General features: G+C 36.3%; 1 protein-coding gene across 5 annotated transcripts in view; it reads left to right on the top strand.

The window, feature by feature from the left end:
- The window catches only part of BCL2L13 (BCL2 like 13), a 123,357-nt gene that overhangs the window by 90,410 nt on the left and 10,390 nt on the right, over positions 1-22,557 (top strand). For 4 of the 5 annotated variants that reach the window (XM_077169555.1, XM_077169556.1, XM_077169557.1 and 1 more), the window contains one exon: positions 6,441-6,584. The exons of the other annotated variant lie outside the window; for it this stretch is intronic. In XM_077169555.1, coding sequence (XP_077025670.1) covers positions 6,441-6,584 — 144 coding nt within the window. The remainder of the gene's footprint in view (positions 1-6,440; positions 6,585-22,557) is intronic. 5 annotated transcript variants of the gene reach the window in all.

Here is a 22,557-nt window from a genome sequence, read left to right as displayed (position 1 = left end):
TTTCTTCTTTTGTTCATTCCTTGCCTTCTTTATATCCTCCCTCAGTTCACTGATTTGATTTTTGAGGAGGTTTTTCATGTCTGTTTGAACATCCTGTATCTCATTTGAATTGTTGGATTGTTCCTTTTACTGGGCCATATCTTCAGTTTTCCTAGTATGATTTGTTATTTTTTGTTGGCATCTAGGCATTTAATTACCTTAATCATTTTATTCTGGAGATTGTTTTCACTTTTTTTTTTACCTAGGATTTTTGATGGATGACTTTCTCATCTGTCTGTTCTTTTACATTCAGTTCAACTTTTTCTAGTCCTCTAGCTTTGGTTTTGTTTAACAGATCCAAATTTTAAAGTTCTTGTTTTCTTGTTTCTCGCCCTGCCTGTATGGTGCCTCCCCACTCCTTAGGAGGGTCTACTTAGGTATTATAGATCCCAGCCAGATTTTCCTAGACCAAAGTGGCCTCCTGTCAGGAGAAAAAAGTCACCTCTGTCAGTTTCCCCTGAGGGTGAGACCCAAGCAGGTTGAAAGACACTCCTATGAAGTCTCTGGACTCTGTGTTTTTCCTGTCCTGCCCAGTATGTGGTGTTTTCTGCTTGCCACTCCCACCAGCATAAGGTGATGTGGTACCTTTAACTTCAGCAGACCCTCCCTGTTGGGGCCATGGTTGAGATAGACAAGAGGTTGTAGGCTGGCTTTAATTGCTTCCCTTTTCCAGACCCTGGGGTCTGAATTCCTTGAGGAAGAGATTCCACCTGAGCTGGATCACACCTCTCTCCTGGGGAAGGCACAGACTCCAGACAAACACTCAGACAAGTTCAATTCTGCCGAATCCTGGGGCATTTGGAGCCTGAGAATCCTTGCAGCTGTATCTAAAGAGTCATCAGCTGTGAAAACAGAGCCACAAACAAAGAAAAAGAACAATCCTTTTCAGAGCAGGAGCCCCTTTCCTTGGGTTAGCCAATCAAGAGCTTAAATTGGTACATTGCTCTGTGTATCTCCAGGTCTTATGTGCCCCCTCCTTTCTTTCAGGGCCCAGGCCTTTTCAGATCCAAATAAACCTTTTTTTTTTTTTTTTCTTTTTTCTTTTTCTGTCAGCCCTACCCCTCTATGCCTGGGCAAAACCTAGCAACCTCGGCTTTTACTGGAGGTTCAGCTGAGCTGGGGGCCTACTTTTAGCAATCTGAATTTGTGAATTAATTCCACAGTGGAGTTTGGTTGCCCTCAGCCCTTGCTGCTGGTAAATTCTCTTCCCTTTCCCCTCTGGGAAGCAGTCTGTGGGGGAGGGGCACCGGCCGCCACTGCTTAGGAAACTCACAGTTGTGGGTAGGCTTGCAGCTGGTCCATCTTGTCCAGACTGGGGTACACTGTGTGTCTGGTTACTGACGTGGCCCCAGCAGTTGTTCTGTTCCGTTCCTGGCTATTTATTAGCTGTTCTGGAGGACGAACTAAATCCTACACCTCACTAAGCCACCATCTTGGCTTTCCTCTACAGTGAACTAAAGAGAAATAATCTCAACTGTACTTGCAAGATAGTGGCCTACAAGTCATCTTACCAGTCTGTGAAGGTAAAATGTGAGATAGGTAAAATAGATAAGCCTGGTATAGAGAAGTTATGCAATGATTGTATGATGAATGAAGGGGAAAATGGAATCATCTCACATCCCATGAATCAGTTACCAAAAAGAGTATTAGTCAAATAGAAAATGTTAGTCCTCCTATAAAAAGAAATCTAAGGTTCTGTGATTTTAAAGATATAGTTGGAGAAAATCCAAAAAGGATATCTAAATAAGCAAAGCAATCCAGGACTTGTCATGTGAAGGACAGACTAAACGATTAGCCATTTGCAGCCTGAAACTACAGTAAATGAGAGGGAGTATGAGTAAGACTAAAATTAAGAGAGGAGTGAAAGTAGATTGCAGATTTATCGCTAGATTATTATATGCTATATGCTATAACTAGGTTGGCACCTGGAAGAGATCAATTTGAAACATATAAAAAGAAGTACTATTTTATATAACAAAGTTTGCAGCTCATTTTCCTAAGAGGTAATAGAACTTAAACACAAATAACTTTAAAATGTTACATATTAGTGGATAATTATGGGAAATTAGAATGTTTTGAGGTACAGAAAGTCCCAGGCCTTTGAAATAGATATGAATGAAGTACAACAAGGTGGATTTACAAGTTTCCTTTAGTGTTCCTGCCAGAGGCAAAATGCTGCCCTTTTCCAAGCTTTTCATCTAACTGTGCAAGTGTGGTCCTTCAGGATTTATCCATACAATGAGTTTGAAGAGTAGCTCCCGGCCAAAACCTAGGGACTTCCCTGGTCATGGACATATGAATTTGCCCCTAGGAAAGCCCCCATTTAAATGGTTCCCAGTGTCCCCTCTTCCCTAAGAAACAGTTTCCTCCTGGTTTGGGCACTGCACTGTATGTCTGTACCCTACAGTCCCATGCTCCAGGCAGCTACTTGACTGCTCTCCCCGACCCTGCATTTTGTGGGAGAGTTCACTGAGCCACCTTCTATACATTTCGGCAAGTTCTGAGATCGTGTTCCCCCAGGACACCATCAGCAGATTGGGCCTGACGTATGCACTCCTAGTATGTGTGCAAGGGTTACTTTACTCCCTCTTGAACTGGGACCAGAGATCTGCACAGAGAGCTCAGGCCTGTTCTGTGTCAAGCCAGTAGAGGTAGGGGAGAGGCCAGCCAGGGCATCACTAGATCCTACTGTTTCAAGAAACCTTCTGCTTGATTTGCACTTGCCCTATTACTGCAGTTCTTTAACTGTTTTCTAGAGTTTTGAGAAAGATGTTTCTGTCATTTCTTGCTGATGGGTCAAAGCTTCTGTGCTGGGACAGAGCCTGAAAGTGTCTTACTCTGCTAAGTCAGGGTTGTTCTTTTTTTTAATAGGATGCAGCTTTTCCTACTGTGGAAAAAGTGTAATATATTATTATTTATAGCCTTAAATCTTCTCCATTAGTGTTAAGAAGGGGTTTCATTATATTTTTGGCTACAGTTCTTTCAGAATGTCAAGAAACAGAGGTATGTGTTTGCCGCACTCTTTCTCTCAGATTTTGCTATAACCCTTGGGGCTGTATTTATTTAAAAGCCAAAGAATATTAATATGAAATATAAATTCATTGTCTTCTCTGTGTGTTCTCTTCTGCAGAAATATTTTTGTCATTCTTCAGTTATTACCTTGGCAGTCCACTAACAAGGATCTGGAATTGGTTTAATTTCCTTTGGCATTCTTTTCCCAGTCATATGAGTACCTCTTGATATTTTAGACCAAAGAGATCGCATGTAGATGATTAACTAAAAATACTTAGTTCTTTTCAATATGAAGTTCCTTTTATTTTTAAGAAAGGCTGTGGACTCTGGTTAGTTTCTGTCATGAATTTTGATGACTTTTTGATATTGATGACTTATTGATACAGAGTCATTCAGTATGGACAAATAATACCTCTCTTATTGTCTTTAATGACTTTTGCATGACATGCGAAAAGTACAGAAAATTATACTTGAAAAGTAAATTTATCTCTTTCCTTTGTCACTAGTCACCTAGTTGCCTTCCTCCTTGCAACCACTATTACCAAGTTTCTTAAATATTTTTCCAGAGGTAACTGTAGAATTATATATATATGTTATAAGAGTACATGTTTCTTCATATCTGTACTAATAGCGAATTACCTTCAATAATCTGGTGATGAAAAATAGTATCTTAGTTTTGTTTCTGTTCGCATTTCTCTTAGTTTAAATAAGGGGAGGCATATTTTTATATGTATAGAAGCCATTTCTATTTCCTTTTCTATGAACTGTTTTCATTCTTTGTCCATTTTTCTGTTGAGGTGTTTACTTTTATTGATTCATAGAAGCTTTTAGTTTTCATTTTTTCATAAAGGATCTTGTATTTTTTAAGGTAAAATCATGTGATAAATAGAATTTAGTGAGCACCAAGCAGAGATTTAGAAGTACATGGCTGAATTAATTGGTTTTCCTTTAAGATTCTTAAAATCCAGTTTTAAATTCTTAATATCAAACAACTTATAAAATTGAGGTTTTCTATTTTTAAAATATGAATTGTAGTGTTTCCTAATTTAAAGGTTTTATGTTTTAATTAGTTAAAATGTAATATTTTTAATATACATAATGACTTTTAAAAACTAAAACCCTTTGAAGAAAATAAGAGTAAACCTCTGTGACCTTGAGTTATATGATACCAAAAGCACAACTGACAAATGAAATTGACTTCATCAAAATTTAAAACTTTTTGTTTCAAAGGACACCATGAAGAAAGTAAAAAGCCCACAGAATGGGAGAAACTATTTGTAAATCATGCATCTGATAAGGGATTTATACCCAGAATCTATTAACAACTCGTATAACTCAACAATAAAAAGATATATTAGCCTAGGTTTGCATCCCATTTCTGCTAATTATCTAACGGATAATATTAGTCAAATTACTCAATTTTTCTGAGACTAATTCCCTCATCCGTAAGATAAAAATAAAGATTCATTATAGGATTGTTATGCAATTTAAATGTGGTAATGTGAGTAAAGTGTCCTTGTACATAGGTTTTCCATACATCATGGTGGTGATGGTAATTATTAATATTTTAATGACATACTGATTATGTGATACTTCTCAAAGAAATAAACAAAGCTTTCTCTAAGCTTTGAGTTTAAATATAAACTTAAATTATGAAGTTTTTAGTTTCTTTAAGTTGAAAACAGTTTCTGGGAGTTAAAACCAAATTCATCTATGAGCTCATAAAAAAATGCCAACATTTTAAATAGTGACAGGCCAATTTTTGTTTTGATGAAGTATTGATTGATACGTAATTTCTTAACTACTTTCCAGGTCGCTCTGATGTCAACTTCTATCTTCCCCCCAAATAGTAAATATTTAAAGATAAGGTCAGAGAGGTATTAGCATGCTAAATTTGGGGTGGTTAAAATAGGAAAAAGTTCATTCTGTCATAAAACTAGAGCTGTGGAATGCATCTACGTGTATGAACTTGGTGGAATGATTCATCTACATTAGGAACTAGAAAATAGTTCCTACTGTTTAAGCCTAGGAGTCTTTGAACTAAGGTTCAGACTGACTAAGCTGTCAGAATGTCTTTCAATGAAATAGTCATTGGAAAAGTTGGGTAGAAATTTAATTCCTTCTGTACAAGTCAGAAAACGTTGCTTATAGTTTGTTTTGTTAGCTGAGGCAGGTCTTTTTAAACCTTGTAGAGCCTTAGTTTCTTAATCTCTGTGAAATGGAGAAAATTTTATGTACCTAGTTATCTCATAGTATTAAAATGTGAACCAAATAGATAATTATGTGGAAGCAATTTAAAAAATGGTGAAACTCAATAGATACTGTAGAAAATGTCTTATCAAAAAGATATTGGGGGCAGGCCACAGTGACTCAGTAGGCAGAGTTCTTGCCTGCCATGCCAGAGACCTGGGTTTGATTCCCGGTGCCTGCCCATGCAAAAAAAAAAAAAAAAGAATATATATATATAGGACCTGACCTATTCTGAATTAGTGCTCTCTATGGAGTATTTGTTTTGTTTTTTTTAGAGTTGTAGGTTTATAGAAAAGTCATACATAAAATATAGAGATCGCATATATCACCCCTTAAGGAGTTTTGACATCTCAATTCCAGAAAAACACTACTAAAAAAAAAAAAAAGATGTATTATCAGTGAGCCTAGAACATGACTTCTATCTTTTACTCATTAGGTACCATGTTGATAAATGATATAGATCATCTTAAACTTGTTTTAATTAATATTCTTGAAAAAAATATTTATTCCTAATATTAAGTTTTAGAAAGCTGTATTTTCAAAAAATCCAGCTAGGAAGCTTATAGTTTGGTCAGTTGAATTGTTGTTTAAACAATCCTATAATCCTATAATTACTGGTTTTTTTTTAATCGCCTAATAATAGTCACTGGTATTTGTTATTCACATCAAGAAAGATCATGGACTTTTAAGTTACATCTTGGTTTTTTGTTTTGTTTTGTTTGTTTGTTTGTTTGCATGGGCAGGCATCAGGAATTGAACCTGGGTCTCTGGCATGACAGGCGAGAACTCTGCCTGCTGAGCCACCGTGGCCCTACATCTGGTTTTGAGTCCTATTTTGCCTTTATTGTAACTTCAGCTCCTCATGTAAAGACAGGGATATTAATAATACCTATTATCATAGGATGGTTAAGAGATTGCCTTATTGTAATTCAAAGTACCTGGTGTGTTATAAGAACTCAATTATTTTTGTATAATAATTATCATTTCTATCATAATAATAAACTTACATGCAATATTCAGAAAAATCGTATTGGGTTTTTTTAACAGCTGATTATGTTTTTATCCAATAACTGAATATATAAAATGAATGATAAGAATTTCAGTGTTTTTTTTTTTGTCCTCTCATCTTTGCGTTGAAGATTTTGGTGCCCCTGGTTTTGCTGCAACAAATGCTTTTAGAATTGACAAGACGTGGTCAAGAACCCTTGAGCACACTACTGCAGTTTGGCATGACATATCTGGAAGACTATGCAGCGGAATACATCATTCAGCAAGGTGGCTGGGTATGAGCTATTACTTATTTATTTTTTTATCTTTTCTTTTAAAAAAAGTTGCGTGACAGTCAGTGTTCATACAAAGTTAATATAAGTTGATATGTGCTATTTTAAAATAATTCTTAATTATGAAAAATTTCATACAGGCAAAAAATGCAAGGGATGAGGAGTAATAAAATGAAATTCTTTGTATCTGTTGGCCCAGTCCAAAGAAAAGAACATAGCCAACACTTTGATTCTCCTTATGGCTTTGAAATTCATCTAGATTGTTATTTCTCAACCTTTTTAGCTTATCACTCCCCTAAGGAGCCTTTCTTAGACATTTCTTTTCTTAAGAATCTCCCTCCTTCCCCCATGAAATTTTTTTTTTTTTTTTTTTTTTTTTTTTTTTTTTTTTTTAAAGGAAAGACAGAGAGAAGGAAGGAAGGATAGAAGGAAGGAAGGAAGGAAGAAAGGGAAACATTTTTAAACATTTTCTTGTTTTTATTGTATTCTGTTTCTCCGTTTTTGTTACATGGGCTGGGGCCGGGAATCGAACCGAGGTCCTCCGGCATAGCAGGCAAGCACTTTGCCCGCTGAGCCACTGCGGCCCGCCCCCCCCCATGAAATTTTAATACTACAGATACAATATAGATCTGTCTGTGAATTGTGTCCGTTTGGCAGACCACAAACTATTGTAATATCTAAGTGTTCTGGTTTGCTAGCTGCCAGAATGCAGCACACCAGAGACAAATTGGCTTTCAGTAAAAGGGGATTTATTTAGTTGAAGTATAGTTCTTCAGAGGAAAGGCAGCTAACTTTCAACTGAGGCTCTTTCTTATGTGGGAAGGCACAGGGTGATCTCTGCGGGCTTTCTCTCCAGGCCTCTGGATTCCAACAACTTTCCCTGGGGTGATTCCTTTCTGCATCTCCAAAGGCCTGGTCTGAGCTGTGAGTGCTGAGATGAGATATGCTGAGCTGCTTGGGCTGTGCTATGTTCAGCTCTCTCATTTAAGCACCAGCCAGTTAAATCAAACATCATTCATTACAGCAGGCACGCCTCTTAGCCGACTGCAGGTGTAATGAGCAACAGATGAGGTTCATGTACCATTAGCTCATGTCCACAGCAAGAGAACTAAATCCCTTCACCTGGCCAAGTTGACAACTAGATCTAACTACCACACTAAGATTCTCTAGACATACCCCTGAACCAGTTTTCACCTCGATATCATCTCCTTTGAGATTGCGTGATCTAGGTTGATGCATTGACACTACCTCCTTTTTTTTTTTTTTTGGTATGGGCAGGCACCGGGAATTGAACCCGGGTCTCCAGCATGGCAGGTGAGAGTTCTGCCACTAAGCATCGTTGCACCACCCTACCTTCTTTTTTGCTATTACAAATATTGCTGTTAAGAATGTTGTTTTACAAATTGGAAGAGCTTTCCTAAGGTATATATGTGGAAGTAGAATTTCTGGATCCTGGAGTATAAATATGTATGTTCTAATACGCAAGAAAATGCCCAAATGTTTTCCCAAGTGTTTTTCTGATTTACACCAGTTTTCACTAATGCCCTTTTCCTTTTCTGTTCCAGGACCTAACCCAGTATACAACATTGCATTTAGAGAATTATTGCTTTTTCACTAATCCTGCATATAAAATCTTAGTTCATTGTGGATTTAATTTACATTTCTCTGAGCACGAAGGATCTTTAACATCTTTCCATGTTTATGAGCCATTTGTATTTCTTCTGCACAATACCTTGGGTTCTTGTCATTTGCCCACATCTCTATTGAATTCTTTGTAGTTCCTTTATATAAGTAACAAGGTACTAGTATCTGACTAGTTATTTATATATAGCAAATATATCCTCAGAATTTGTAGCTTATATTTTATTTTTTAGAGTTTAGAAATTACAGGTTTTCACATAGTTTAATAATCTTTCTTTTTTTATAATTTATGCTTTTAGCTTCTTAAGAAAGCCTTTATAATAAACTCATAAAGATATTCTTTTATGTTGTTTTCTAAAGTTTTTATTATATTGCTTTTTATAGTTAATGTGTCTGGAAACTTTTAATATGGTTTGAGGTAGGGACCTAGTTTTGCTTCATACAGATTACCAGTTGCTGTAGCACCATTTATTGATTAGTCTCTCCTTAACTGACTAATAAGTCAATTCAAGTTTCCATATATGTGTGTTTATCTTCTCTTCTGTTCCTTTGGCCTATTGATCAGTCTCTGTGCCAAAACTGTACTATCTTAATTACTAGAGCTTTTGCTGTGTAATAGAGTCTTTCCACCTTTTCTTTATCGTTTAGAGATGTCATATTCAAAGTGACTCTTTGTTCTTCAGTATAAATTTTAGAATTTTGTTGTTAGACTCTGGAAATTATTAGAATTGTATTGAACTTGTAATTTTCAGGATAACTGCCACCTGGTATTGACACTTCCAGTTAATCAACATAATACAGCCTCCATTTATTTTGATCTTTTTTTAAAAAGAAGTCCCAAAAAAGTTTTATTATTTCTTTCATAGAAGCCTTATACATGTTTTTTTAACTGTATTCCTAAGAACTTTTTTTCTTGTTAATATATAGAAATGCAATTGACCTTTCCATATTGATTTTATATCCAGTGACTTTGCTAAACTCTTATAATTCTGATTATTTATCTCAGATAAATAAGCCCAAAGGTTCCTTTGGATTTTCTTCATAGACAGTATACTATCTATGATAATGATGGTTTTTCCTCATTTATGATTTTTTTTAATTGAACTAACCAATATCTCCAGAGCTTTAGTAGTAGAATTGGTATTAACAGGAATGAATCCTTTGCTTTTCCTCATATTAAAACAAATGCTTTTTATTGTTTCACATTAAGTTGTATTATTGTCAGTGAGTGAGGTTGGCCTGTAATTTTTGTTATTTCATTGAATGAGATTGGCCTATCCCCCTTAATATTATTTAGAAGCAAAGTGCAGACATCATATAATTTTATCTGTAAAAATTTCACTGTGTATATCTTAAAAAATGTTCTTTTTATTTTAACAAGTTACAGTACCATTATCACATCAAAATAAGTTTAAAATAATTTTTCAGTATTAGCAACTATCCCTTCTGCACTCCAATTTCCATGTCTCAAAACTCCTCTTATCTTTTAAATTAATTAATTTTTACAGCAGTTTTATTGTGATATATTCACACATCATACAGTCCATCCAAAGTGTACAGTCAGTGGCTCTCACTATAATCTCAGAGTTGTGCATTCATCACTGCAGTCAATTTTTAAGTTTATATATATTTTTTAATTTTTATTTATTAAAAAAATTAACAGCAAACAAAAACATTAACATATCATTCCATTCTACATATATAATCAGTAATTCTTAATATCATCACATAGTTGCATATTCATCATTTCTTAGAACATTTACATCGATTTAGAAAAAGAAATAAAAAGAAAGAAAACGATAACAGGAAAAAAAAGATTATAGATACCATACCCCTTAGCCCTCGCTTTCATTTATCACTAACATTTCAAACTAAATTTATTTTAACATTTGTTCCCCCTATTATTAATTTTTATTCCATATGTTCTGCTCATCTCTTGATATGGTAGATAAAAGGAACATCAGACACAAGGTTTTCACAATCACAGAGTCACATTGTGAAAGCTAGATCATTGTTCAATCATCATCAAGAAACCTGGCTACTGGAACACAGCTCTACATTTTCTGGCAGTTCCCTCCAGCCTCTCTACTACATCTTGAGCAACAAGGTGATATCTACTTAATGCGTAAGAATAACCTTCAGGATAAGCTCTCAACTCTGTTTGGAATCTCTCAGCCATTGACACTTAGTCTCATTTCACTCTTCCCCTTTTCATCAATAAGGTTCTCTCAATCCCTTGATGTTAATTCTCAGCTCATTGTAGGGTTTTTCTCAATCCCTTGATGCCGAGTCTCAGCTCATTTCAGGATCTCTGTCCCACGTTGCCAGGAAGGTCCACACCCCTGGGAGTCATGTCCCACGCAGAGACAGGGAGGGTGGTGAGACTGCTCATCATGTTGGCTGGAGAGAGAGGCCACATCTGAGCAATAAAAGAGGCTCTCTTGGGGGTGACTCTTAGGCCTAAATTTTAAGTAGACTTGACCTATCCTCTGTGGGGTTAAGTTTCATATGAACAAACCCCAAGACTTGGGGCTCAGCCTATAGCTTTGGTTATCCACACTGCTTGTTGCAGTCAATTTTAGAACATTTTCATGACTTCAAAAAGAAAAACCCCATACCCCTTAAGCCCCCTCATTATTAACACTTAGCATTGGTGTGGTACCTTTGTTATAATTGATGGAAGAATATTAATATATTACTGTTAACTATAGTCCATAGTTTGCATTAGGGTATTTTTCCCCTGTACCACCCTATTACTAACACATTGTAATAGTGTCATACATTTCTTTTAGTTCATGGAAGAAAATTCTTATATTTGTACTATTGACCACAGTCATCATCCACAGTTAGAGTCCTATTTTTTTTTGTTTTGTTTTATTTTAGCAGTTTTCCTAAAATATATTCACACACCATACAATCCATCCAAAGTATATAGCCAGTGGTTCACAGTATCATCACATAGTTGTGCATTCATCAACACAGTCAATTATAGAACATTTCCATTATTCCAAAAACCAAATCTCTGTAACATATGATACTGTATATACTTTTCCATTCTTATTCTTTCTTTTGATTTAATTTTTTACATTGAGCTTATATGTAAGAAATATATATTTTAGGTATATAATGTATATATCTAAAATATTATATATATATATAATATAAAATATATAAAAATGTATTTTAGATATATAATGTATATATCTAAAATGCACAGATCCTAAATGTTTATTTTGTTGAGTTTTGACAGTTGTATGCTAACAGTGGTTACCCAGTGACACAAGATAGAGATTTCTACTACTCTAGAATGTTCTCTCATGCCTTTATAAATCTTTTGAGGCAGTTGTCTATTTAATAGGTATTTTCCAAGAACCAACTTTGACTATTATTTATGCTATTATATCTTTCCTGAAGTATATTTTCTCTTGTCTTTACCTCTTTCTTTCTGCTTTCTTTAGATTTATTCAGTTTTCTCAAACTTCTTAGGTTGATTGCTTAGCTTATTCATTTCCAAGCTTTTTTTCCATTAGAAGTAATTAAAGCTATAAATTTTTCTTGAAGTATTGTTTTACCTGCATCTTTACGTTTTTGACATGTGTTCCTTATTTTTCAATTTGTTCAGTTTAAAAATTTTCATTATAATATGTTCTTTGACTTGTGAATTATTTAGAAATGTATTGCTTTCTAATTTAATTGCGTTTTCATCAGAAAGCATGGTCATCATAGTACCAAATTCCTGAAATGTATTGAAACTTGATTTATGGCCTGTTACATACATAGTCAGGTAAAAAAAAAAAAATAGGTCTGTTCTGTTCATGCTTTATAAGAATGGATATTCTGTAACTGTTTCAGAGTTCTGTGTGTCCATTCAATCAATCCTGATAATTATGCAACTTAAATCTTTTATGTAATTATCAGTTTTTTTTCTATTGACCTGTCATTTACTAATAGAGTTATATTGAAATTTGCTCTTATGGGGGTAGATTTTCAGTTTCATCAATTTGTGGTTTATATACTTGGAGGATATTTTGCTAGAAGTTAAAATTATTCATTCTTTTTGGTTTGAACCTTTTTACATTATAATGTTTTTTGTCTTAAAGTCTTTTGTTTCTATAATATTTATAAATCACCCCAGCATTTACTTGTGTATCTCAATTCATCCTTTTCCTTCAGCTTCGCTCTTACCAAGCAATTATACACCCTTCAACAATTTATTGATTCTGGGTATACAACTATGAACAGAGGAAATTCTCAATCCAGTGGAGTTCACATTATATTCTAATGGAGGGAGATAGGCCCACAAGTAATTGTGATGTGTAGTGTAGATGCTGATGTATGCTGTGAAGAAAAATAAAGCAGGGAAGGCACATATACTGTAGGGTTTGAAGTTTTTATTATGGTAGGGGTAGTTACTGGAAAAATTGCCTTTTTTTTCTTTTTATATTGTGGTAAAATATACATAACTTAAACTGTCCCATTTTAATCAATTAACCAGTGTACAGTTCAGTGGCGTTACCACTATTTCCAGAACTTTTTCATCATCAAAACAGAAGCTCTGGTCCAATATTTATTATTAAGCAATAATTCCCCATCCCTTTTTTCTCCCATGCCCCTGGTAATCTCTAATTTACTTTCTGTAAATTAGATTTATGGGTTTGCAATTTTAGATAATCTTACATAAGTAAAATCATACATTTATCCTTTTCTGTTGGTTTATCTTAGTATGTTCTCAAGGTTCATCTGTGTTGTAGCATGTCTTAGAACTTTGTTCCTTTTTTAGTTTTTTTTATTGTATAGTATAACTATATATGAAGCAAAGAAATAAAAAAGCAATTGTTTTCAAAGCATGCTTCAACAAGTAGTTATAGGACAGGTCCCAGAGTTTGTCATGAACCACCATACGATCCTCTCATATTTTTCCTTCTAGAATGTAGGTTAGAGCGTTTAAATATTTTATCATCGCAATTGACTTTTTTCCTTCTTTTTTTGTGAAAAATAACATATATAGAAAACAGCTGTAAATATCAAAGCACAGCACCACAATTAGTTGTAGAACATATTTCACAGTTTGACATGGGTTATAATTTTAGGTTTTTACTTCTAGCTGTTCTAAAAACTGGAGACTAAGAGATACCAATTAATGATTCAGCATTCATATTCATTTGTTAAATCCTTCTTCTCTGTATAACTCCACCATCACCTTACATCTTTCCATCCCTCTCTATAGGGGTGTTTGGGTTATGGCCATTCTAAATTTTTCATATTGGAAGGGTCTGTCACTAACATGGGGTAGGGAGATGAAGCTATCTGATGTTCTGGAGAGGCTGGGCCCTCCAGGTTTCAGGACTTACCTGGACCAGGAACCCATCTGGAGGTTGTAGTTTTCTGGAAAGTTACTCTAGTGCATGGAACCCTTGTGGAATCTTATATATTGCCCTAGGTGTTCTTAGGATTGGCTGGAATGGTCCTGGTTGGGGGTTGGCAGGTTATGATAGGTAGCAAGGTCTAACTGAAGCTTGGGTAATAGCAACCTCCAAAGTAGCCTCTCAACTCTATTTGAAAGCTCTGCCACTGATACTTTTTTCAGTTGCACTTCTTTTCCCCCTTTTGGTCAGGATGGAATTGTTGATCCCACGGTGCCAGATCTGGATTCATCCCTGGAAGTCCTCTCTCACATAACCAGGGAAACTTTCACCCCTGAATGTCATGTCCCACCTAGGGGGGAGGGCAATGATGTCACTTGCTTGCACAGTTGAGCTTAGAGGGACTGAGGCCACATCTGAGCAACAAAAGAGGTCCTCCAGAAGTAACTCTTAGGCATGCCTATAGGTAGTCTTAGCTTTTCCACTACCTGTATAAGCTTCACAGAGTAAGCCTCATGATCGAAGACAATGCCTATCGATCTGGGTGTATCTAAAGTTGGGCACAGTATCAGAGGATTCCCTGATGGTAAAGTTTAATAGTTTCATATTTTTTTCCCATCCCTCAGTGGACTTTGCTAATGCTTCTTGATTCTTTGCTTAATATATTGTAGGCTGTATCCAGGCATTACATTAAGCTATGCAAGATTAAAGGACCTCTTTTTTATTCTGTGCTCCCTGTGTTTCAATTGTTCAAATGAGCTATCCAGACAGGTTGAGTTAGATATGTGCTGGTACAAATTAGTTTTATATTTTTGAGCCCTTGAAGTTACTCCTTTGTGTTTTTTTACATCCATGGGGTCACCAAGATAAATACTTCCAAAATATAAATATTTTATGTTTCAAAATGATTTCGGTTGTTGGAATGACTCTAAAACTACTTATAGATGCTATTTCCTTAATGTCCTAAGTTTTAGATGAGGTATTACCCCAAAACAGCTCTTTAACTTTTAGTGAAAGTTGGTGATTGTTATGAGAGAGGCCTGTCTTTTTATATTTTTGCTTTATATGAATTAATCCCTAACGGTAAAAGTCTCATTGGTCATCCATTCTTTCTTTAGGACTTCTTATATAAGAACACAAGATGTTTGATGACTCTTCACTAAAATGTCACCTGCCCTAAATACAGAAATAAATTGTAAGGTAGGGAGATCATGACATCAAAGAAAAAAGCAATTAATCTGAATTGGCTTTTGAAGCAATGTGTTTGACACAGCTGTTGATTATAAATGAGATAAAAAAAAAGCCCCTAGATGTGAAATAAAGAATGGTCTTAAATCTTTTATTAGTTGTGAGCTATTAAATGTAAGGATAAAAGAGATTTTACACTAATTCCCAGGGTAATTTGTTAACTTCTACCTTACTTCTTCATGATGGAGCCTTTGAAATTTCCATTTCACCCAGTTTAGAGCGCTAAAGGAAAAGTAGGGAAGGTCTCCTTTTTGAGAATAAAAGTTCTTATCTTCTTAGTTATGGCTCTTTTTGTATTTTGTTTTATTTTATCAGTTCTTGCTATTAGAGGTTCTGTTTTTAGAAGTGAGGATAAGTAACTTGCTGATCTAGTTTGCTAGCTGCCTGAATGCAACACACCAGAGATGGATTGGCTTTCAATAAAAGGGGATTTATTTAGTTAACGTATAGTTCTTCAGAGGAAAGGCAGCTAACTTTCAACTGAGGTTCTTTCTTATGTGGAGGCAAAGGACGATGTCTACTGGCCTTCTCTCCAGGCCTCTGGGTTCCAACAACTTTCCCCGGGGTGATTCCTTTCTGCATCTCCAAAGACCTGGGCTGAGCTGTGAGTGCTGAGATGAGGTATGCTGAGCTGCTTGGGCTATGCTACGTTGAGCTCTCTCATTTAAGCATCCAGCCAATTAAATCAAACATCATTCATTACAGCAGGCACGCCTCCTAGCCGACTACAGAAGTGACAGATGAGTTTCATATACATATACCATTGACTCATGTCCATAGCAACAGAACTGGGCACCTTCACCTGGCCAAATTGACACCTGAACCTAATTACCACACTTGTTAAGAATTCCTATCAGTGAGCATTTAGAAAGTCTCTGACCCTTGGATAACCCTTCCATTTGAAGAATTGTATAATTGTAAGGCTGCTTTACTGTACATCTTTTGAAGTAGCATGAAAACAGATTACGAAATTTGTAGAGAGTGAGAGCAGATGGGAGTCATAGGCTAAGAATAATGAACATAAGAAATTACATTCTTTATATCCAAATAATTCACTTGGGGGTTGGGAATGGTTAATACAGTTTTTTAGTTTTTTGAGGGAAACACTGTTTTAAGTCACTTGCAGTAAAGTATGTATTTTGACTATTTTGTACTACTCTGAAACGCAAATTCTTTGAGAAAATAAGGTGGTCTTATTTGCTTCTTGGAGTAGTAGGCTGTGATTCAATGTTATAATTTTGTTAATTTTTTTCCCCAATTTTTCCTCCTCACTTAATAGAAAGACAACACAATTTTTAAAAGTATGCAGTGTCACAATGTTTTTGCCTGGGAAGGCACTGGAATTGAATCTGGGTCTTCAGCATGGCAGGCAAGAACTCTGCCTGCTGAGCCACCATGGCCTGCCCTAGAAAAATTTTTAATCTTCAGCAAGTTCTCATTACCTTTCAACAAGGCCTCATTACCTTTGCTTTTAGCTGTACTTAGAGTTTTGAGGGTGGAGTATTGTACAGCTGCTAAGCCATATTTGTTAGGTTCTCATTGGAAGGTTTCATTCTCACTCTTGCTAGTGGGTGGTCTCACATGTCCATGGAAATAATCTAATCAGAAGATCCAACCCACAATATAGGTTGTGCCCACAAGATAGGATTAAAACAGCATGGCTTTTTTGGGGGGGTACATATGGTTTCAAACCAAAGTCAGTATAACAGTATATACTATGAATTTACTACATAGATGAGTGGTTAAATACAACCTAAACATAATGGAGCCAATTGTTTAAACTAAATAAATATCAAGAGAGACACAGTAAAGTATAGAGTTTTTAGTAGATATAGAACAGAAAGAAATGAAATGGCAGTTGTACAAGAAAGTAGGCTTAATCAGAAAAGGCTTCTTGGAAAAAAGTCATGTCTTGAAAGAGGTAATGGATTTATGTTGGAAAGCAGAAAGGAGTTAGATGAGCTTTGGGATCTAGCTTAGGTAGCTTGAAGGGGCCATGATTCAGAATAGCAAGAGAACTCTGCTAGGACATATGCATTTCTTATGTTTTATATCATCTGTGTTTGTGCCATATAGAATATATTCTAAATTGAGCTTTGAAAAAGTTATGAAAAAACACTCCAGAAACAATTCAACCCTGTGCAGATTCCCACTGAGTGTCTTCTCTGCATATAGTAGAAGTTGAAAACAGATGTACTTCCTCCTCAGAGAAGCTTGGAGGTCTAGAACAGCAGGTTATGGTACATATTATGTTGCAGATAAAGAATGTCCCATCTGTGTGGGTTCATGATTCCAAGGCAGCAGTCATGCAGAAAGGGAAGTGACAGCTGTCCTTCAGTGGAAGAAATGTAGGTTTAACAATTGGACCAGCTTGTCTAAGTTACCAAGGACTTTAAGATTAGGCATTAATATAATAAATATGTGTGGAATCCTATAAGTGGAGAAATCACAGTGGAGCTGGGAAAAGAAACCAATACAATAAAGATGTTATGGAACATATCCTTAGTCTCCAGGAATTTATAGTTAGTAGGAGATATAAGAAAGATTTACACTGTTTGCTACATGTTTTATAGCAAAGAGAAATAGATAAATCCTTTAAGAGATAATGAGAAGGATTCAGGTGGGCTGAATTGAGAGGGAAGATGTTCTGGGTTTGATGGAACAGTGCGGCTTGAGTCAGAAGATGGGGGTTTGAATTCTACCTTCAGCACTAGGGCTCTGGTAGAAATATGAAGAAGAACAGATTGCTGTGCCCAGCTATGCCTGAAAAAATCAAAACAGCTAATGTTCAGAGCTTTTATAACCAAATATGGACCAAGCATTTGCTTGACTCAGTAAATGAGTCAAACATTTATTGAGCATCACTAAAACTAAATTTGCTTGGCATATGCAAAGCATTATTGGGGATATCAAATTTAAAGCATGTTTTCATTTCTTGAGGTATTCGTAATCCAATTGTGGAGAAGAATAATACATGTGAAAAAAATTAGTGAGAAATTTGGTACAAAAAGTATAATTGTGACAGTGTGTGGCCCAGTCTCAAAGCTCTCTAAGAGTTCAGAAGAAACAAGATTGAGTGATCCTGATGTGTGGAATTACAGCCAGACTCTAAAGGAGCCAGACCAGTCATAAAGTATTTAGAGGTCATGGATATGCTTCAGGGAGTCTGAAATTTCCCCTAAAACTGTATGCTGTTTTATATGAATACACATTTTTAAAGTTTCATACCTTTAATCATATTTGCAAAAGTTCTTTGCTTCCAAACTAAGACTACCTATAACAAAGCTTAAGAGTTGCTTCCAGGAAACTTCTTTTGTTGCTCAGCTCTGACCTTTTTCTGTCTCTAAGCCCAACTCTGCAAGGGAAATCATTACCTTCCCCCCTGCATGACATTCAGGGGTAAAAGTCTCACTGACATCATGGGGTGTGACTCCTGGGGATAAGTCTGGCTCTGGAGCCATGGGATCAACAACTCTTTTTTTTGTTTGTTTGTTTTTTTTTGCATGGCCAGGCACCAGGAATCGAACCCGGGTATCTGGCATGACAGGCGAGAACTCTGCTAGCTTAGTCACCATGGTCCACCCTGACAACAATACCTTGACACAAAGGGGGAAAAGATGTTTAATAAAGTAAGTTATCAGTGGCTGAGAGAGATCAAATAGAATCAAAAGGCTATTTTGACGGCTATTTTTATGCAAGCTTTCATTAGTGCTAATTGCAATGGTTTGCTAACCCCCAATCAACGTCACTCCTATTAACTCTTAGAAATGCCTAAGGTTCAAACTGTGATTCTTTAAAGTTTACATGCACTTAGTTTGCTTTCCTGGAACCTAAACTTCCCAGAAGATTCCTAGGCCAGAAAAATCCTGAAACCCAGTGGACCAACCTCTCCAAGATTATCAGGTAATTACATCCCCCAATCCTTTAGTGTCAACACCTCTTCTCAACATGAAAAAGTCAGATGGGCATACCCTAAGGATCCCTGTAGAATGGGAGAAGAATCAAAGGAGATAGAGTTAGAACAGAGAACATAAGATTTAACTGAGTATGACTATATTGATATTTCTTCTAGCCTCCAGTGTTTTGGAGCAGCTAGAAGGAAAAATCTGAAATAGTGGAATGGTAACCCATAACAGACTCTGGAGTCTGTTCTATAATTACTTGTTGAAGTGTACTTTGAAAATTATTGCTTTTTCTTTTCTTTGCATATATATTTCACAATAAAAAAACATTTAAAAGTAATTTTTTAAAAAGCTTCTCCGCTCCCAAAATATTAAGAATGCCACCATCTGCATGAATAAGAGGACAGGACTTTGGAATTCACTTTAGCTCTTGAGAGGGACAATGAGCAACCTTGCCAAGATAAGCTTTCCCTCTTGTGCGGTGCACCTTAATAAGTATGACAGATTTGGGCTCTAGATAATAATCGTTCTAGGAATAGAAAGGAAAGATTGGCCTTACCTTTTCTAATACCATTTACTCTGCTGTAGCCTTTTCAGAACTTTAGAATTGGTTTCCTAAGAAAATATGTGCTCAAGAGGTAATAATGTCTTATTATAAATATTGTATGACTTTGTCCTCTTGCTTTTTATCTGGAGTCAGATATTTAGAAATAGATTTCAAACGGAGTGCCATTTTATCTTATGCAGAATTCAAATTGAGCCTTTGTCTAATGGCCAGAGATACCTTAGACTCATCTCTTATTGATGGTATCTAAGAGGTACCATTTGGGAGGAAAAATTCAGTTAATAGGACCAATAGAACCAAGATCTTTGCAAACTTGGCAGACTGAGGGAAAAATTCACCTTCCATGAGATAAATACATACCCTTGTTTTATATTGAGATAGAGAATGTATTCCATACTTTGGTATTATTCCTGACCTTTCCTTACAGCTCCAGGTTCCTCTTCACTCTCTGTCTTGAAATTCTGAAGAACTAGTAGTTGCATGCATATATTGTGACATTTCTCAGCCCCATGTTTTTGTTAATGCTTTTCCTGCTGCCTGGAAGCATCTTTCTATCTTTCTTTGGCCTGGCTGGTTCTTCCTTATTCTTTTTTTTTTATGTTTTTAAAATTTTTATTGATAAAACAACGTACAAGCACATACATTCTTAACATACAAACATTCCATACATGATGTACAATCATTGGCTCACGATGTTATCACATAGTTGTATATTCATCACCACAATCTTTTTTTTTAGAACATTTGCATCACTCCAGAAAAAGAAATAAAAAAGAAAAAACTCATACATACCATATACCTTACCCCTCCCTCTGTTGACCACTAGTATTCCCATCTACCCAATATATATATTTTTTAATTTTAACATTTGTTCCCCCTATTATTTATTTATCTTTAATCGATATGTTTTACTTATCTGTATACCTTCTCCCTCTGCTCCAGGCAACCTGTACTGCAGTTTTTATCTCTGCAAACTGTACATCCTCTGACACTTTCCCTGTAGTTACCATGGAGTTTAAATCCAACATCCCAAATCTATAACACTCTCACTTCCTTTGATACCAACTTATGTGCAAACTACGTTCCTGTACCCTCTGTTCCTCCACCTTTTTTGTAGTTCTTGTCACAGATTGCATATTTATACATTTAAAGTCCAAAATCACTGACTCATCATTACATTTTATGGTATGCCATACAAACACATTTTATGTGTTTGCCTTTTAGATCCCATAGAAAGTAAAAAATGGAGTTACAAACCCAAAATACAGAAGTACTGGCATTTATATCTTTCCATGTTGGTACCCCCACCATAGATACTCATTCCTTCATGTGACTCCAATCTGTTTTCTCGTGTCCTTTCCTTTCAGTCTGCAGAACTATCCTTAGCATCTCCTGTAGGGCCATACAGTCTGAGAACCTTCTTTAGCCCCTATTCATCTGTGAATGTCCCAGTCTTTCCCTCGTCTTTGAAAAACAGTCTTACTGGATACATAATTCCTGGATGACAATTCCCTGCTCCAACACTTTAAATATCCCATCCTACTGCCATCCAGCCTCCATGGTTTCCAATGAAAAACCAGTACTCAGTACTGTCGGGGCTCCCTTGCAGGTAACATGCCACCTCTGTCTTGCCACTTGCCATATTCTGTCTTTATCTTGCCCGTTGCTTCTTGTTTCTTTGTATGTTTTCTGACCTCTAGTTGAAACCTGGACATTTTGCTATTTAAATGTGTTATAATTGTATTTTAAACTGAGGCATCTGTTCCTTAAGGTTGTATCCAGCTAATGTTATAAGATTTCCTTGAACATCAGGAGCTAGGATTTAAAATAAAAAAAAAAAGAAGGGAAAAGGAAAGCTCCTTTGCACATGGACCTATATAAGTGCTCTTCTTCAGGGCTTTATCCATACGATGACTTTAGAGCCCAAAGCATAGGGCCTCTCAGATGCTTTCTGGGCATGTGGCCCTAGGAATTCCCCCATTTGCATGAATGTCCCTTCTTCCCTAGGAAATAGTTTCCTCACAATCCCTGGTACTGCATTGTATGCCTTATACCATGTAATCCCTTACCCTGGGCAGTCGCTTTACTGCTTTCCCACAGTGTCCTGTAGGAGAGGTCAGTAAGCTTCCTGCCATGCAGGATAAGTGCTGATACTGTGAGCATGCGACCAGTGCCCTGGTTCAGTCCCTCAGGCTACCACCAAAGAGACTAATCCAAACAGACAAGCTTTAAGTATGTGCATGTCTGTACTGAGCCAGTGAGGAGTGGGCCAGCCAAGGTGTCCTACTGCTTTTTTTTCCCCTTCTTTTTTGGTTGTAGAATAAAACAGATACACAAAGCAAAGAGAGAAAAAAGCAATAATTTTCAAACCACACTTCAACAAGTAGGTAGAGAACAGTTCCCAGAGTTTGTCATGTGCTACCATTCTCTCATCTCAGATTTTTTCTTCTATGTGCTCCAAAACACCAGAGGATAGAAGGAATATTAGTACAGTGATTTAGCAGCCATACTCATTCTAAATCCCATTTTCTCTGTTATATCTCCTCCTCCTCCTTTAATCCTTCTCCCAGTCTATAGGGATCTTTGAGTGATACCTTTTCTGACTTTTTCATGTTGAGAAGGGGTGTTGACACTAAAGGACAGGGGCTTTAATTAATTGATAATCCTGGAGAGGCTGGTCCATCTGAGTTTCAGGATTTATCTGACCTAGAAACCCTCTTGGAATTATATGTTCCAGGAAAGCAAACTTAGTGCATGAAACCTTTATAGAATCTCAGTTTGAGCCTTAGGTGATCTTAAAAGTTAACAGGAGGGTTTAGCAAACCCTGGTAATTAGCACTATCTAACTGAAGCTTACAGAAGAGTAGCCTCCTGGATAGACTCTTTTGACTCCATTTGATCTCTCTTGATCACGGATGCCTTATTTTATTACACTTCTGATCCCCCTTCAGGTCAGGAAGGCATTGTAAATCCCACAGTGTCAGGGCCAGACTCATGTCCAGGAGTCACACCCCACACCCCACGTTTTCAAGGAGATTTTCACCTCTGAATAGCTTCTTACTGCTTTTAAGTAGCCTTTTTCTTGATTTGGCTTTCACTCTGTTACTATAGTACCTTAAGTGTCTTCTGGAGCTTTGAGAAAGATGATTCTGCCAGTTCTTGCTGGTTGTTCAAAGCTTTATAGGGGCCCATTTACTAGGTTTTAAACTACATTTTAAACTCTTTGAGGACAGAGATGATATTATTTTATCACTAGC

The sequence above is a fragment of the Tamandua tetradactyla genome, chromosome 7 (genome assembly GCF_023851605.1).
Source record: "Tamandua tetradactyla isolate mTamTet1 chromosome 7, mTamTet1.pri, whole genome shotgun sequence".
Lineage (NCBI taxonomy): Eukaryota > Metazoa > Chordata > Mammalia > Pilosa > Myrmecophagidae > Tamandua > Tamandua tetradactyla.
Note: the sequence above shows the minus strand (reverse complement) of the source record. Positions and strands in the feature narration are given on the sequence as shown.